The 16,957-nt window shown below is 39.2% G+C and overlaps 1 protein-coding gene across 3 annotated transcripts in view; it reads right to left on the bottom strand.

Annotated features, from left to right (window-relative positions):
- The window catches only part of LOC127938731 (protein jagged-2), a 51,106-nt gene extending 34,149 nt beyond the window's left edge, over positions 1 to 16,957 (bottom strand). For 2 of the 3 annotated variants that reach the window (XR_008148783.1, XM_052535558.1), the window contains exons 1-2: positions 16,712 to 16,943; positions 15,953 to 16,273 (exon numbers count right to left, since the gene is read on the bottom strand). Coding sequence is in view for 2 of the 3 variants with exons in the window: in XM_052535558.1 (XP_052391518.1) it covers positions 15,953 to 16,273; positions 16,712 to 16,780 (390 nt within the window). In the remaining variant the exon portion in view is untranslated. Of the gene's footprint in view, positions 1 to 15,952; positions 16,274 to 16,711 lie in introns of all 3 variants that reach the window. The other variant, XM_052535557.1, reaches the window with a different exon arrangement.

Here is a 16,957-nt window from a genome sequence, read left to right as displayed (position 1 = left end):
TAACGATAACTATATTAGCCTCCTCACAATAGCACAATTACATTATGTTGATTAGAAGCACATAATGCAGTTCTGTCATCTGCCACTTTAAATGCTTGAGCTCAAGTCGGGGGGATTCTGATTGCTGTTAATGTTTTCATTGATCATTAGCTGGAAAAAAAATCTTTATAGTTTTGGTTTCATCATAGTTTTTGTCCTTGGTGTTCACGGCCCTTTAGAAAGTTAGCAATGGCAAGGGTTGTCCCACAGTCATTACCATCCCAGTGTACATGTGCTTGCTAGAAATTCCCAGAATGCATTGTGAAAATTAGTACTGGATGTTCACTTCATTGATTTTTTAGTAGCTTCAACTTAGATGTATGCTCACATTAAACACCAAAATTGTTGAAAAATTGCAGTCCCAATTGTAGGCCAGATGTAGTCTCATTTTGTATACATGCTGGCCAAACAGAGCTATAAACGCAATATCTAGGTCAGTTAGTCTGACTTCACAAAAACCAGACTAATGCATTTATATTATTTTAAAAAAACTGATCACTGCTTTAGTTCTACTCAAACTTTTAAAGAGCACACAAAGAGTGAGTCAACATGTTAGATTTACACATGCATCTCATTCTTCTCCAGAGGTGGAGTTAGGGGGCGGAGCCAGAAGGCGTGGTTGGAGAGGTTGGGGGCTGGTCTGGTGGATGCAGTCAGGGATTAGCAGCAGCACCAGGTCTGTCTGGATGGGCTGGAGTGGGTGGGCCACATAACCATGCAGACGTACAACAGATGCGTCTTAAAAAGGTGGATTATTTGATATGAACGTGGATCATCCCCATGACATGCTGCAGGGCTTCTGACCTCTCTTCCCATCCCCCAACACATGGGCGGCCACTGTGAGAGAGCGTATTAGTGGGGTCTTGTGTTAGTGAGCATCTGCGTGGATGCAAAATGCGTGCGTTTTTGAGCGCACTCTTATCGGTGCATGTGTATTCGGTCCAAAACTCCATCAGTAAATGAATATGCTGGATTGATCCGGTTGGCAGCGCACATGTGGTCATGCGTGCCCAAGGAGAAAGGTCAGAATGTCAGGGTTTGTGCATGGGATAGCACGGGGACGGTCCTGTTCCCACACACTCCGTATCTGATTAGCTGGATTATGTGACAGCTGCCCAAAGGGCTAGATGTGGATAAAGACTAGTGGGGGAGGAGACCAGTGAACCAGTGAACAAAGACCTCCATCTAAAACCCATCACTGCAAGACACCATCAACCTAAGTCTCGTGACACTCCGAGAACATTCCTCCGGCCACACACACACACACACTCTGACCCTAGAAGTGGCTCAACATTCAACAGCGCCACAAATGCATCCAAACAAACCCCCTTGGATAAGTGTATTCCAAATTTCACCACAAGTAATTCTTCCTTCCTTATCATGGACTACTTTTGATGATAGCAAGGATATTTATAGAGGGCTGTGAACAAGCTAACACAGAACGTCTGGCTCGGACATACTTCAGAAGCAAACCTTCGGCCGACTGCACACTTGCATTAGGTACTACAGTCATGTTTGGATGTTAAGCCTGTAAACACCATGAGTGTGTGTGTATGTGTGTGTAAGTGGGTGGCTAACGGGGTGGTGGTGGAGGGAGCTACAGGTGCAAGTTCCCACAGTCAGTGGATGGGGCAGTTTAAAGAGGGGCAGGGCTGAAATTAGAGGGGGCTGAGAGAGAGGCTAAGAATGACCCTGGAGACCTTTCATCAGGCTTCTCATCAGCTTCAAAAGGCTCCCACGCCGCAGTTTCAGTTGGCAGCGGTGCGCACGCAATCGGCTACAATGCTCTGATGCATTCGCACATTACTGAGCACCCTACTGAGCACCCTACTGAGCACAAACCATATGATTATGACATTAAACAATGTTAACTTGAATCAAACTATGATCACATTACATCTTCTTGCTAAGACGGCAAAGTGTTTTCCACCAGCAGTCATGAACAAGTGTTATCCAGCTGACAGCGAGTGCGAGGTGAGGCAGTCTGAGAGCTTTCACACGCCTTATCTACAGCACCAAACCCTTCAGCGCACTGTCAATACCCTACACAGAGACTGAACGAGAAAAGAAAGAAAATTGAAGAACTGGGTCTGGGATGCAAAGGAGAGATTGAAAGAGTCCAAAAGAATTCAACACAGAAAGAAAGAAAAAAATAGGTCTCCGTTCCTCTGTGACCTTGGTGAGAAAACGAGTACTTCATTTCCTCATCTGCTTTTGGAAAAGGAACTGCAGAGAGAGGCAAACTTCCCTTGTCTGACCTGGCAGGAAGATAGCATCCCCACCCTCTCTGTCGACAAACACATTACTAGGGCCACAGCAGTTCAACAACAAATTATATAACTTATAGATATATGTTTTGTTAGTTCAGACATTTCGCGGCAATTAGCTTTAGCTGTTAGATAGTTTTTTTACACATTCAAATGGTTATCATTATGCAACCATTCAAATGGTTGCATTATATTATTATCAAGGTCAGATAAATATGAAATTGGCCTAATTATACAGGGTTTTTCACCAGAACTAGCTACCCATGACTACTCATTTTTTAAAACAACATTTTACAATGTTTAATACACTATATGCAAGTACACGTTCTCTCTCTCTCTCTCTCTCTCTCTCTCACACACACACACACACACACACACTAAACCTGTCAGTCAACGTCTGAGCACCAGTCACACAAGTTCTGTGCCAGACTTTGATTGATTTTCCTCAGGACACCCACAGGTCATTTATCAATTCTATGCCAAGCGACCTCAGCATATAATCTCCATTAATCTGGGATGTCAGTCCTATCTTTTTAGTTGAAATGTTGACTGACACAAGAGAATTGGCCAAACTGATGGTGGAGAGCCAGTTGACAACACTAACCACAACCTTCAGTTACCACAAAATGTAAGACACCACCACGCCAATTAAAGGACACTGAAAGGCTTTTTTGTATCATCAGGCTGGAACAAGATGAAACGGTTTCCCAAAACTAACGGATAGTTAATTATTTTGTGACACAATAAAAAAAATACTCATTCCAGTTTGACATATTTTATTAGTTCAACATTACTGTAAATCAAAATATTAAATCCTTAAATGCATTTCATTTCCCAATCACAATATGGGCCGAAGAATAAGGCAATACATGTATGCAGCTTTGAACTATGGAGATGCACAATATCTCACCATATTGAGCAATATTCAAATTAATTCATTGGCATATCAGCTGATATTGTACATTTAATTGTGCATGTGAATTTTCCATACTTTTACATTCAAATTCTCTTCGCCATCACTTAACAGTCACTGAAAGTAAACCTAAAAAACTTTAAAATAGTTAAATCTCACAATCAATATCCATGTTTAATATTGCAATGTCTAAATTGTAGTATTTTAAAATATCTTAAATTATCACCCATCCTCTTTAGGAAGTACAGTGAAATCAACCAGTACAGATCAATTAATCAAGATGGTGCTGATTCAGACTCTGTGTTCTTCCCCCAGGGTCCAACAGCACAGGTCTGAGCACAAAAATAAGGGAATTTTTCACCGGCCCTCTAGAGCAGGCGACGAGCAATGTGATGATGATCGTCACCCACCCCAACATGACAAGGTCATGTTTGTGTCAACCAAGTCTAGACTTGGTTGGGGTGTGATTGGGGGTGTTGGGGAGGTCCAGTCACCTCACAGGGTCCACATCACGCCCACAGTGGTGGGAAGAGGAGGTTGAAAAGCCAGCTTTGTCATCAATCACCCACAAGAGAAAGGTGTCCCCTACTCCATCACCAATACACAGTGGTCTCGTCCACACTGCCGACAGGGGGTGAACAGGTCGTTTAATTTGTGCCCTCTCTTGCCCTCTCCTTGTCTGTAAACCCAATATCGATCACACATCCATCTTAAACTCTTAACCCACAAATAGGGCTGTGCGATTAATAGAAATTAAATGGCAATCACGATTTGAGACATTGATTGAGAGAGAGAATGATTATGGCACCTACAGGGTCAGATCGATAGTTAGGCAAATTAATACTAAAGAAAAATGTATGTATTATGAGATTAATTTGGCTTCGAAATGACAAGACACCAAACAAAAAAGGTAACGCTAATTTGCAAGATCTGTGTCACAACACATAAAGAGATTCCCCAACAGATTCTAATTTGAAAGAAGTTTATAATGCATGTTCGCCATTCCCTATTCAGAAGACCGCACACACAGCCTGTGTCTCTGAATGCTTCTCATACTTCTCATAGCCATTTAATCTTGCCACACACATGTAGCAGTAAATGTCTCATAATGCTCGGTTATACTCGTGCGTGGCTCCCCACCGCAAGTCTTCACGAGCACAACCAATGTCAACTTGCGCCTGACTCCTCCTTTAAAACAAGTGTAAATTCAGTCTAATTGCCTCGTTAATTTCACTTACAGCCTATGCAACCTACATAATACTTTAAAAATTGACTAAAGTAATAGTTTTTATTTTACTTTATTTACACATAATAAACAAATCTTGCCTGTGAAATTCAGTAATTAAGTAAATTCTGTAAAAGTAGTAATACCATAATAATATTCCCAGCTGAAAATAAATTTCATAGAACTGCTCCCAACACACAACAGAAAATGCAATGGTAAACTGGATGTAATCTGGCAGATGGGAAACAATCGAACAACAGTAATTCCTATTGTAATAATGCCCAAAACACAACAGGAATTTTGTAATTGTTTTAATGGAAACCATAAGAATTGTTACCTGATGCACACACTGTGCTGCACACTATTGACAATATTAAGATGAAGCTTGACTTTGCAAAATTAAAAAAAAAATCGCAAATTAAATCGCAATTGCAATGTCAGTAAAAAATATATAAATCGCGATTTGATATTTTCACAAAATCGCATAGCCCTATCCACAACCCCATTTTTTTGCCCAAAGTATCCAGCTTTCTCACAAAACCAGCCACAACAACTCTGAGAAAAACAACATTGAGCTTGCAGTCTAATTAAACCAAAGGAAACGGCTCCTTGGATCTGGGTAATGACAGGAGAGCTGGGTGGGGAGGGGACAGGATCAAAGAAACTGGCTGGCAAAAATTGCTGGGGAAGAACCTAAAGGAACACTCTAACCCAACCTGTAGCTCAAGAGGGATTCTGGGTGGCTTTGATGGTCTCTTATTTCGAGAACAATGTGGAAAGTCTTTCCTATCCACCCTCGGCGACAACCCTTCCCTAATGGTTTAGCAGAGAAGGAATTTCTTTGTTAGTTCCTCTTCCAGAGGCCAATGTAAAAGGTCTTTCCCAACCTTGGATGAGAAATTCTTAGCTATTCCATCCCAGAAATCTTCCACTGCAGCAGTGAACTCTCCACACAACTAGATATGTGACGGTATCAAATTTTCATGTTGCAATAATTGCAGAAGCTTTTAAATCACAGTATACTGTATTATCACGATACTGAAAAAGTTGAAAAAATAAAAATAGTCATACTATAACAGGTTTGATAATTTTTTTATATTACTCATTGGACATTTAAATACAATGAAGCAATACACAAAAAATTAAGTAAACAAATGTTTCAAAAGATTAAAGTGCAAAAGAATTATACAAGAACAGTAGTTAACACCTTACAATAAGGTCTCATTAGTTAATTTATTATATCATAACTTTGGTTAATGGACTAATATTAACTATGAGCAATAGCTACATTTGTTACAGAAGTTATTATTCTTTGTGGGTTCAAAAAATTCAGCTGTTAGTTCATGCCTTCTCGGGTTCATTTCATAATAGTTACAACATTTGATTTTAATAGCATATTATTGAATATTGATATTAACTAAGATTGATTATTTTCCATTGGCAGTTTATGCTAACTAATAAACTTATGTTAAATAATGGAGCCTTATTGTAAAGTGTGACCAAATAAGAAAGAATAAATTAATAAAATTCAAACAATATCAAGAGCATATTGTAGTCCAGATTAAAATGTATAAGTATTTAGTGATGTGATGAAAACCACTGCGAAAATCTGAATGGCTGTTTAAATCATTTAATTGTTTCAGAATGTAGCAACTTGTTGTCAGGGTTTCCGGGGGTAACGGCTGCATTTCTGCTGTTCCGTCAGCGCCATCTGCTGTCAGAGAGTGAATGTGCATTTTCATTCAGCAATCTCTTTCACTCGTTCTGCCACACGCTTCTCATCCGTATTGGCCTTATTTACATCAAAAGCCCCTTTCACACTGCAATACTGGCAAATACACGGGTAAAGTGTTCCGTAAATTGTTCCTGGGTTGCTAGATTTTGCACTTTCCCACTGCCAGTGATTACCCGGGATATGTGCGTGCTTTCACACACAACCCGTAAAGATCCCGTAACGACATGTGACATCAGGGCATGACGTGTAATGTACGAGTCAAAAACGTTAGGCACGTTATACTTCCACTGAAGCAAGCGAACAATCTCAGCGTCAGCATGGAAAGTGATCTCTCTGCTTCATTACAGTTTGCACATATTTTTTTGTCGTGAACGTTGATTTTCCTTCAAAACAGCGTGCGTCATCACTAAGACATGACATTAGATCTGGCTTTTGTACACACAGCACTCATCCCGGGATTGAACCTGGCAATGTTACTAGGTCCCCGACCCAGGTTCAATGCCGGAATCAATCCCGGGATGTGTTTGCTTTCACACAGAAGGCGACCCGGCAATGTTCCGGCAATTTGCCAGGTCCGACGTGCAGGGTGAAAGGTCCGTCAGTGCATTCAAGGAGCGGTGAGTCAAGCAGCAGTGCAGCCATTGTTAACGTACTCAGTCTATTTTTGCTGTGCTGCAGGCGCTGAATTAAAGTGAAAGTGCATTGTTCACAGGAAAAATTTACATGGATTGACACAGAATATTATATATATATATATATATATATATATATATTTCACTTTTATGGAAGCAGAAAAGCAAAGTTCATTAAGACCCATGGGATTGCTTGTCATAAAGATTCAAATGCAAAATGCACAAGACTATTTTTTATTTTTTTTACATGATATGAAATCAAAACAATGAATAAATGTTGTGTTTGTGGACTAAATCAACGCGGATCAGTAGCGACAAGCGCGTCTTGGAATATCAACCAGCAGAAAATGCATTGTACACCTGATGATGCATGACAAAAAAAAAACGTCATAAACTGGAAAACCAGTATATATATATATATATATTTTTTTTTTGGTCAAACCGCTCTGTACTAATATATATATAGTATTACCAAAAACCGGTACATGTCTACACACAACAACAACATAAAGCACCATGCCTTCAATGTGTCTAGTTAACTTTGCATACCCATGAGACACCATCATCAATAAAGCAAGTCAGATAAGAGTCTGGGGAGTCTGAAAGGCAGGAACACCAAGCGAGATGCAGAATTATGCTTGCATGGTGCTTATCGCTGCAGACTTGGCCAATGCAGGGCACGCTTTGGGTGAGTGTGTACACACACGGCCCATTTAGCATTCCGCTGCTATGCCAACAAGATCATTAGCAATGACAATACAACAAACCCCTCCCCTATGGGTGCTAATTAAGCAGGAAGGGACGGCAGTGGCCACGAACACACACAGAGTTTCAGGCCATATAGAAACACAAGCAAAGGTGTGTGAGTGTGTTATCTCACTCACCTTGATAACAAGGTGTCCTACAGGATGTACATAAAGGAGGCAGAAATTAAAACACTGAACTACTGAAATTTACTGAGACACAAAACATACATAAGAAAGTTGACAGTTTAAAGTTTGAGGAAAAAAAAAAAAAAAAAAAAAAAAATTATATATATATATATATATATATATATATATATATATATATATATATATATATATATATATATATATATATATATATATATATATATATTTTATATATATATATATATATATATATATATATATATATATATATATATATATATATATATATATATATATAACAAGCAGTTTAAAATGTAAAATACTATGTTCAACATGTAGTCACAAATCACGTTAAATCACAATCAAACTTACTTTCTAAGTCATCAAAACATACGGTAGCTGTATAATAATTAGAAAAATCGTTATTTTATTTTTTTTAGGGCCGGGACTTTAACGCGTTAATTGAGATTAATTAATTACACAAAAAATAACGCGTTAACTAAGATTAATTAAATTACAGAAAAAAAAATCCCGCATTTTTAATAACTTATTTTTGGACCGCGGGACGTTTCTCACTGGATTTGTTTCGGCGGACCGATTATACTGGAGCACCAAATAGCGTTCGCTTCGCATTTCACCGCAGCACATCGAGCCTCAAGTATCACCTCAACGCAAAACATATAGCAGCTAGCGTGGACTTTACACTTTATGTTGAACTATATATTATTTTGTTGGTGCAACAGTTTATGTTGAACCCTTTATTGTTTTGACCAAGGTTATTGAGAGTTGGACTTAGTATGTTATGGCCTCTGAAGCAACAGAGAGATGTTTTCTAATAGTCAGGGATCCAATGTTCTGAATGTAATTGACAGTATTGTGTTTTACTTAAAAAAACACTTTACAGAAGGTTCCAGCACCTATAAGCTTCCTGAATTTCTGAAATGTACTATTTCTAAATTGTTTCTAAATATGCTATTGCTACACTTCATGGCAAAAATTGCACTGGTCTGCTAGACTTGGTTGAACAAAAATAAACAATATTTTGTTGCTTAAGCTTATGTATTCAGTCATTATTCAGTGGTATACTATAAATCCATGTGAAAAAAATTACTTCTCACTGTTCTCAGGTCAAATATTTATATGCGATTAAAATGCAATTAATTTCGATTAATTAATTACAAAGCCTCTAATTAATTAGATTAATTTTTTTAATCGAGTCCCGGCCCTAATTATTATTATTTTTTTTAGAAATCAAGCGATTCAACCGGATAATATTCAACTTAAAATACTGGATAAAAATACTTGGGGACTGGAATTACAATATACTCTATAATATACTTGGCTGTAAAAATAGTATAGTATAGTATAATATGATATAGTATAGTATAGTATATTGATACAAAAATGACAAATTACAAATCAGTCACCAGTGATCGTTCAGATCTTCTCAATTTCAGAGAAGGTTTAACTGCAGCATTTGTAGAAACTGAGACTAGCATGGCTGCTTGGCAGCAACAGAAACAGGCTGTGAGGTTGGAAGCTGCCATATCCCAGTGGGCACAGCTCACAGATCTCCCAAAGACGCCGGCCTGGATCAATTCTCACAGCTCTAAATCCTTCCAAACCGTGCATTACACATTAGTCCGGCCTTACTAATCTAAAGTAGGCTACCAAAAAATGTATTTGCACACGTCAACCACATCTTTGAAACTCTTCCACCAGGTACCTGCTCCTACATTGGTGTTTTAACCCCAATTCAGAATGACAATATTCCATAAACTGCTCATGGGCAACCATCCATTTGGCAAGCAGCCCCTCAGTTACTACAGTGTGGCGGCCATTTGACACCATAGACTGCTCGCTCATCAAACCATCTGACAAGCCAGTTGTCTCCCTGTTGGTCTTGTCCAGTTACAGCACTACCGTTTACTTTAGTTTCAGCATCTAGTTTATATGGCAAAGCCATTGCTAAGTAGCTCCACTGCTTGCTGAAAAGCCCTAAATGCGGTATAGCAAGATAGCAGAGTGCTGGTCTCTCCAGTGATGTTACGACCACATGGGCTACAACTCCATTAAAATCATTATCATTTCATTCTAAACAAGGTCAGAGGTCAAGCAGGAATTAAACTTGCTGCATGGTAATGCATTTTAATCACTGCAGCACACCTGCTCACAATTCATTAGCGCACTAGCTCACTCAGGAAGGTGCACATGCATTAGTCAGACACAGTCACACACGCACCACATCCATGTACACCAACACAGTAAAAACAATCAGGATCCCCCTGAACATATTCATACATCTGAAAAATAAAAATAAAAATCATCATTCATGCTATCATTTGTGAAATTGTGCTGAAGCAAAGGAGAAACCCAGGACCAGGGAGGTAGAGCATCATGGGTAGTTGAAAACAATTAATTGAGCACCAGGGGCTAACAATAGAAACCGCTCTCCACCCCCCCCCCCCCCCCCCACACACACACACACACACACACACTAGCTTCCAGTGTTATTGGGAAGGGACATCAGGGTTAAGCTCTCTAACTCCCACTTCTTCTCAACTGAAAGGACCTCATGTTTTCTATGACCCTTCTCAGGGGAGACAGAAAGTCCATTATAATTGCTCTGCCTAATACAATCAAGTCCACCACTGGTGAATCAGTGCATTCAACCTAATGGAAGCTCTTCTGTTGGGAACCTGTTTATCTTGCACTCTTCATGAGGGCGCCGCTCAAGATCTCAACATACTCTAAAAGCAACGACATGCTTTCTTGGGTTCATGCTTTCATGTTACCAATAAGTGGGTTTTCAATTCAAGTATTTTAGTCATTAATCGATTAAGAGCATTTTGGCAGAGGCCCTTCTAAATAGACTGTGTTCATGGGTTTAAAGAGTCCAATATGTGGGAGTGATGGAGTAGGAAGTGCCTGGCTCACACGCTTCACGAAGAGTCCAAACAATCTCCCTTTATATAATTTTTCTGAAATCCCAGTCCCCCTGTAAAGTTGCTATTTCACAATTAAACATGGTCAAAACTAGGCGGGAAAACTGTCCGTGTTTTCAAAATGCAACAGACAACCTCTCTCAACCCGCATTGTAACATAAAAGGTTGCTTCAGAAAGTCACCTCAGGAACATCACCTCTTAATTGGTCCGGTCTCTCTGCTGCTAAAAATACCTCTACCATGACTCTTGCATTCAGGAGAGGGAAAATGCAGTCGTTGCCTTCGTTTACTGAGAGGACATGGGTACAAAGAGCCTTGCTCTGCCCCAGGTCACAAGAAAGAAAATGTTTATTGTGGTGGCAGAACAAAAAGCTATTACAGGGTCAGGAAGGGAGAGAGAGAGAGAGAGAATCTCACATCCAGCTAGAGATTCCTCATGATCTTAAACTTCCTAGTGTATCACTACAGCGGGTCTCCATGGAGAGACAGGAATCAATACCAGCTCTTCCTGTAACATCACAAACCCCTGCAGATGACTGTGAATGGTGCAGCCAGTTAAAACAAAAGCTGCTCTGCCTTGACCTGTTTATTAGATGTGGAATTGTGTCACAGGTGAACTAATCATCCAATAACTGACTAGTATACTAGTGAGGAATTAGTGCAATAAGATTCCATTCAATGCTTTAGGAATCACAAGCTAAAGAGGAACAACGGTTTTAATGGCATTTATTAATCTAGATAAAGATTAACACACATAGGTTATAAAAATGTATTACGGTAACTTAATGTTTTGTTTATTGTTCTTGCTATAGATCACACTAATGTTATTGAACAGAACCTTTTTGTAAAGCATTGCAGTGCTTTTTATATTTTTAAAAACAATGTTAATTAGCATCCTAATAGCTAGTTGTTAGTTTGCAACTATAAAATCCTCTGGTAAAAGCTGTCTAAATTCAAACTTTTAAAGTGACACTAAGAGAGATGTCTTTGCCCATTTCGTAGATTTTTGTTTCTTTTTTTTTTTTTTTAAAGTGTCCTGCAACAAACAGTTTTTTAAGACACTGTGTCAAGTTTTACTATAGTAAATTAACAAGAAGTGTTGTTTCTATTCGGTCACGCTTTTTCCTAGTCGTTATTGAACGCTATAACTCATTTTACTTAAATGCTTCCTAAAACACGTCTACATATCCGGTTTGCAACTTTTGTTCGTTTTTTTTTTAATGACTCTGGTACACTTCTTAAAATGCAGCATGTGCAGATGTGACACTGTCCCACCCATGGCTTCCGGTCATCCCCCATGAAAGACAAAAAGCAACAACAAAAGATGGACAATGCTTACTAGGACATTTTGAGGCCTTTTGGGGAGCAGCGATCTATAATCAGTCCCAATCAGCTGCCACCTGCTCTGATGGTGAACTGGACAATTACTGCTTTTTGTTGACCGGAGACACAGCCAGCTGTGACTGGCTAATTACACAGTCAATAGTGTAATCAGTTGTGAAGCTCTAGCACTTCTTTCCCAGGTGAGATGAGAACGAGTGGCTCCACTGAAAGACCAGTTAAGGGGGAAGGGAACTCGGAGGGCAACAGATAATTGTTTACCCATGTAACAGTCTCCTAGCAACTGCCCAGCAAGCTCCCAATCAAGTGTGGCTGACGCTGGCGTTTAGCCTTGAAGCGTAGTGGTCCTCCACTCTGACAGACGGATACAGCTGCCGTCTCTGTCGTCAACATTCACGGTGCCACCAGAGAGGCTCTGTACAGTCTCTCAATCTCTCACGCTGGAGTTACACATCCACTAAAACTGAAACTTAACTCTGTGTTACACAACTGCAAGGGACTAGAACTAACAAGTGAAGATCTTACTAAAATACTGGCTCAAAATCTGCGTTAAATAAACAAATTTAATGAAAAAGTCAGACTGACTGATAAATGCACCCAAGTAGGGCTTTATATGCACTTCTTAAAAACACAAGATCAATCTTAACTTGTAAGTGTTTTCTGCATTCCTGCAACTGAATCTACATCCCCAAAACAAAACAAAAAGAACATAGTTTACCATAGTTTGTAGTCCAAATAATATTTGACATTATAAAAAGGCTTTATACAACAAAATAATGGCAAAAACACGTTCCTCACAGGTTGCATGCACTTAAAACACAGGGTGAACAGTGTTGTCTGATTTACAAACAAATGACTCATTAACTAATTCTTTTTAGTGAATCAAAACAAAGACTGCAACCAAATGACTCTTTTGAGTGGATTCTTGTAATGAATCATTCACAAAGTCTTTCTACTCTTTCTGAGTAGTCTATGAGTTACGTGTACTTTTTAACAAAAATAAAATACTGAAAGTATTAAAAGCATGTATGCTCCCGCATTGTTACAACAAAACATTGCTATATATCACACACACACACACAAAAATATGCTATTTAAAATGTACTTGAATTCCACATTCAGTAGCAAAAGGAAGCAAATCTAATTATAAGCTTTTATCAAATCAAAATAGGGAAATCTGTTTTAATACTAATAAGCAATACTACCATACCGAAAAAAACAGAGATATAAGAAAACAAACTTCCCCTCCTATGGGTGAGGTGCTAGTAGAGCTGGGCGATATATCGAATATTAGCGATAGTATCGGAATAATTTTGACGACGATGTAAAATTTGAATATATCGGGAATATCGAATATTTCAAATTCAAACATACTTTCCCAAAAGAACGCGCCAAATGTCCAAAAAAGAAACCTGTAACTGCTGACTGCTCTACGCCCCTCTACTATGAGAGCTTAATGATAGCGGTTGCCATATAACAAGAGTTTAAATCTCAGAATCAGAGCTCTGCTGTTACAAGGATACATTTTCTGCCTGGTGTTTGTTTATTTTAAGCAATCTGGCAACCATGCGCAAGTGCTCACTCCTCATTGAGGAAGAGCCGCCGACGATAATCTGAAAACACTAACAAGCTGGAATTGAGCGATCTAATGAAAGCGTCGTTCAGCCGGTCTGTGTTCTGTCGTGAGATCTCAACTGTATTGTTTGCATTTGTGATCGCAAAATAAATGCACTTACTCGACCACTGATGTTTGAATAGAGAAACATAGGCTATGGCCAATTGGAATTGCTATTGGGGAATTTCACTGATATGTTTACCAGTTCCCATAACATAGACAGAGAGAATGCAAAAGTCTTTGGTATTCATTTATATATATTTATATATAAGAAATAGCTATGTGCTTCAGCAACTAGCTCCCCATCTAAGAGGGTTTTTAATGTCAGTAGGAACATAGTTTCATGCCACAGAGCTTCTCTTAAAACTGCAGACAGTTGACAGACTTGTGTTCTTAGCTTAAAAACTTGTTAAAATTTTTAAAGTAAAATACTTATCCCAGTTGCATAGTATAAATTGTGAATTGCATCCACTAAAAAGTTGACAATGCACTTTCTGTACTTAATTCGCACTGCTTCAGTTACATATAGGCCTACATGTATTCATTTAATAAAAAGCAGTAAGTGATCTCTTGGTCTAGATTTTTTTTTACTGCTTAAATAAGCAGTTTAATCTAAATTGTTTTTTTGTGTTTTTTTATGGGCAAAAGAAAATCATGTTTTTTTATTATTTAAATGCAAATGCAAACATATCGAGATACATATTGAATATCGTAAACATTTTGACAATATCGAGATATCATTTTTTTTTTTATATATCGCCCAGCCCTAGGTGCTAGACATCTTTACACAATGCACCCTAGATGAGGTTACACCAAGCACATCAAACAGATGTCCGGATGCAGAGGCACTCATGAACACATTCCTCTGGCAATTTCATTAGCGTCCATGGGACACTAAGAAACTGCAAACACTCAGCACTCGAAATTCAAACTCAATCACAGCCTTTAGAGACGGATGTACAACCACACAACATGCGCTCGGAGTTATACAGGGACATATAAGGTGAAATTTCAAGCGGTGGTCAGAAGAGAAGCAGGTGTATCATCAAAGGCGGCTCTGAAAGGGTCAGTGTGATAGCATGTTACAGATTAACTTAAACGGTTAGGTGTTTGTGTTGGGGGGGGGGGGGGTAGTTTTTCATGCCTATGGGAGGGCTAGTTTAGGGGTCTGCCAGGTGAATGTGTGCCTAACTGGGCTGCCGTCCAAAGCAGACAGTCAATACTACAAAACACCTCTTTTGTTGTTGTTGTTGTTGTTGCTGTTGTTGTTTGCAGGTGTGACACTGAACCGCATAAAACATTGCAGTGATTTGCTACCTGATATCGGCAGCAGTAATGTGCCTGCGTGTCTGGAGAGACACTTGATAAGTTTTTCACATATCAACACAAGAGAGAGAGACAAGTAGTACAAGGCCACCCTTACAACACATTGCCATAGAAACTATACTTTCCACTAAAATCCCACAGTTACTAGTTATGGTTGTCACTACAATAAAAGTGCAATATTAGCCACTAGAACCTTCTCACAATATTGAAGATAATTCCAAGTGAATGTATTAGCACTGTACAGATGTATTTGTCACTGAGCATTTGGTATGACATCAGTTTACCCTAAAACATTAAGGATTTTTTTTAAAAATGTTTAAGTTAAAAAATATATATATTTGAATAAGCCATTAAGTGAATCTTTGATAAAGATTCGCATCACTCGCAAAGAAAAGCCAAATGAAACCAATGCAGAAGCGGCGTCAAAACCTAGTGAGCTGAAGATGATAGGCTATCTAGGTAGGCAGCTCACTACGTTTTAAGACTCAACCCCGCGTAATATTGTCTCGTTTTTTGTTTTTTTAAACCTGTGTGACTGACTTTCTTCTGTTAGGCAGAATAGCAGACTCAGTCCCCGTTCACTTACACTGAATCATGTTCCATACGATGCAAGTGAATGGGGACTGTCATGCTGTCTAACATCTCCTTTTGTGCTCTAATGAAGAAAATAGTCATACAGATTGGAAACAACATGATGAGGATGAGTACAAGACAGAATTTTGATTTGAGTGAACTATCTCTTTAAGAGATGCGTCACCTTAAATGCACCCTAGTATTAAACACGCACAGCAAAGTGAATGAAAGAAAACCGTTCTTAACCATTATAACAAATAACTTTTTTTTTCACAGAAAAATCGTAAGGGCACAGCAGCCTTAAACGCCCAAGATTAAAAAAAGAGACCCTGTCATCACTTTAACAATATAGTGCACTCAACTTCCGAGTAGTGACAGCTCACCGCGGCGCATTATTATTATTATTATTATTATTATTATTATAGTTAAGGCAAAGACGCGCACTTACCGGCCAGGCGAAGTGAAAGGGAATGATGATCTTTCCAACATCGCTCGTTTTGCTGGGGTTGTTCTTTGCAGTCTTAAAAGAAATTATATTTCCACCGAGAACGTCAGTAGATCCAGAGCCAAAGGTGCACGGCCCATTGGTGATGACTTCAGACTGGTACTCCTTCAGACACACTTTAAAGTATGTATCGCACTCGTCCCGTGCGCAGCGCTGGTCTTTAGAGTTCCGCGTGCCGTCGCAACAGTCCCCGTCCGACAACTCACCGTTTACATTCTCTACAGCAATCAGCTGCAACTCAAAATAGCCAGAGGATTGGGACACCTAAAAATAACATATGAATAAAAAAAATAATCAGAAGCCATAATGCTGGTGTTTTATTATTGAAATGCAGGTCGTGTTTGCAAAACTACGGTCATATTATTTGAGGGAATGCGTGGCGCGCGCTTGTGCATTCAAGTCTCCAGAGAATCAGTCTACAATTTTGCTAACCTGTTAGTGCGTAACGTTACAGAGGCTGGAAACAGCGATTTTAAAAGATCCTCTAACTGATCCACCCTTCATTTTATCGGAGTGCAAGTTAATATGCATTGCATCTGACATTTCCAATTGCATGTTCACATGTGCTGCGTAATTCAAATATCGATTACTTTGAGCAAAATCCATTGAAATCTCCAGCCCACACCCATCAACTTTTGTCTGCTGATTACTGCTATGGCAATTAAATCTATCTGCAATACTGGAAACAATCAGCGCTCTCACCTTCGTCCATATCGTTAACAGCAGGCACGCGACTGGGAGCCAATTCCTAATCCTGATACAATTCCTCATGCCGCTGATTTATGGGTTATGAATATTAGATGGGAAACGGCCGTTGACCGGCGACAGGATCCTCCGTTTCTGACATACAAAAAAATCACAAGCGTGGTGTGTTTGCGCGGTGATGGTCTGTGCTGATCTCTCCCTCGTCTGATGGCTTCACGACAGATGATATGTTTCACAGCTACC

This window comes from Carassius gibelio, chromosome A20, assembly GCF_023724105.1.
Source record: "Carassius gibelio isolate Cgi1373 ecotype wild population from Czech Republic chromosome A20, carGib1.2-hapl.c, whole genome shotgun sequence".
Classification (NCBI taxonomy): Eukaryota; Metazoa; Chordata; class Actinopteri; order Cypriniformes; family Cyprinidae; genus Carassius; species Carassius gibelio.
The sequence above is the reverse complement of the archived record's forward strand: the minus strand, read 5'-3'. Positions and strand labels throughout refer to the sequence as shown.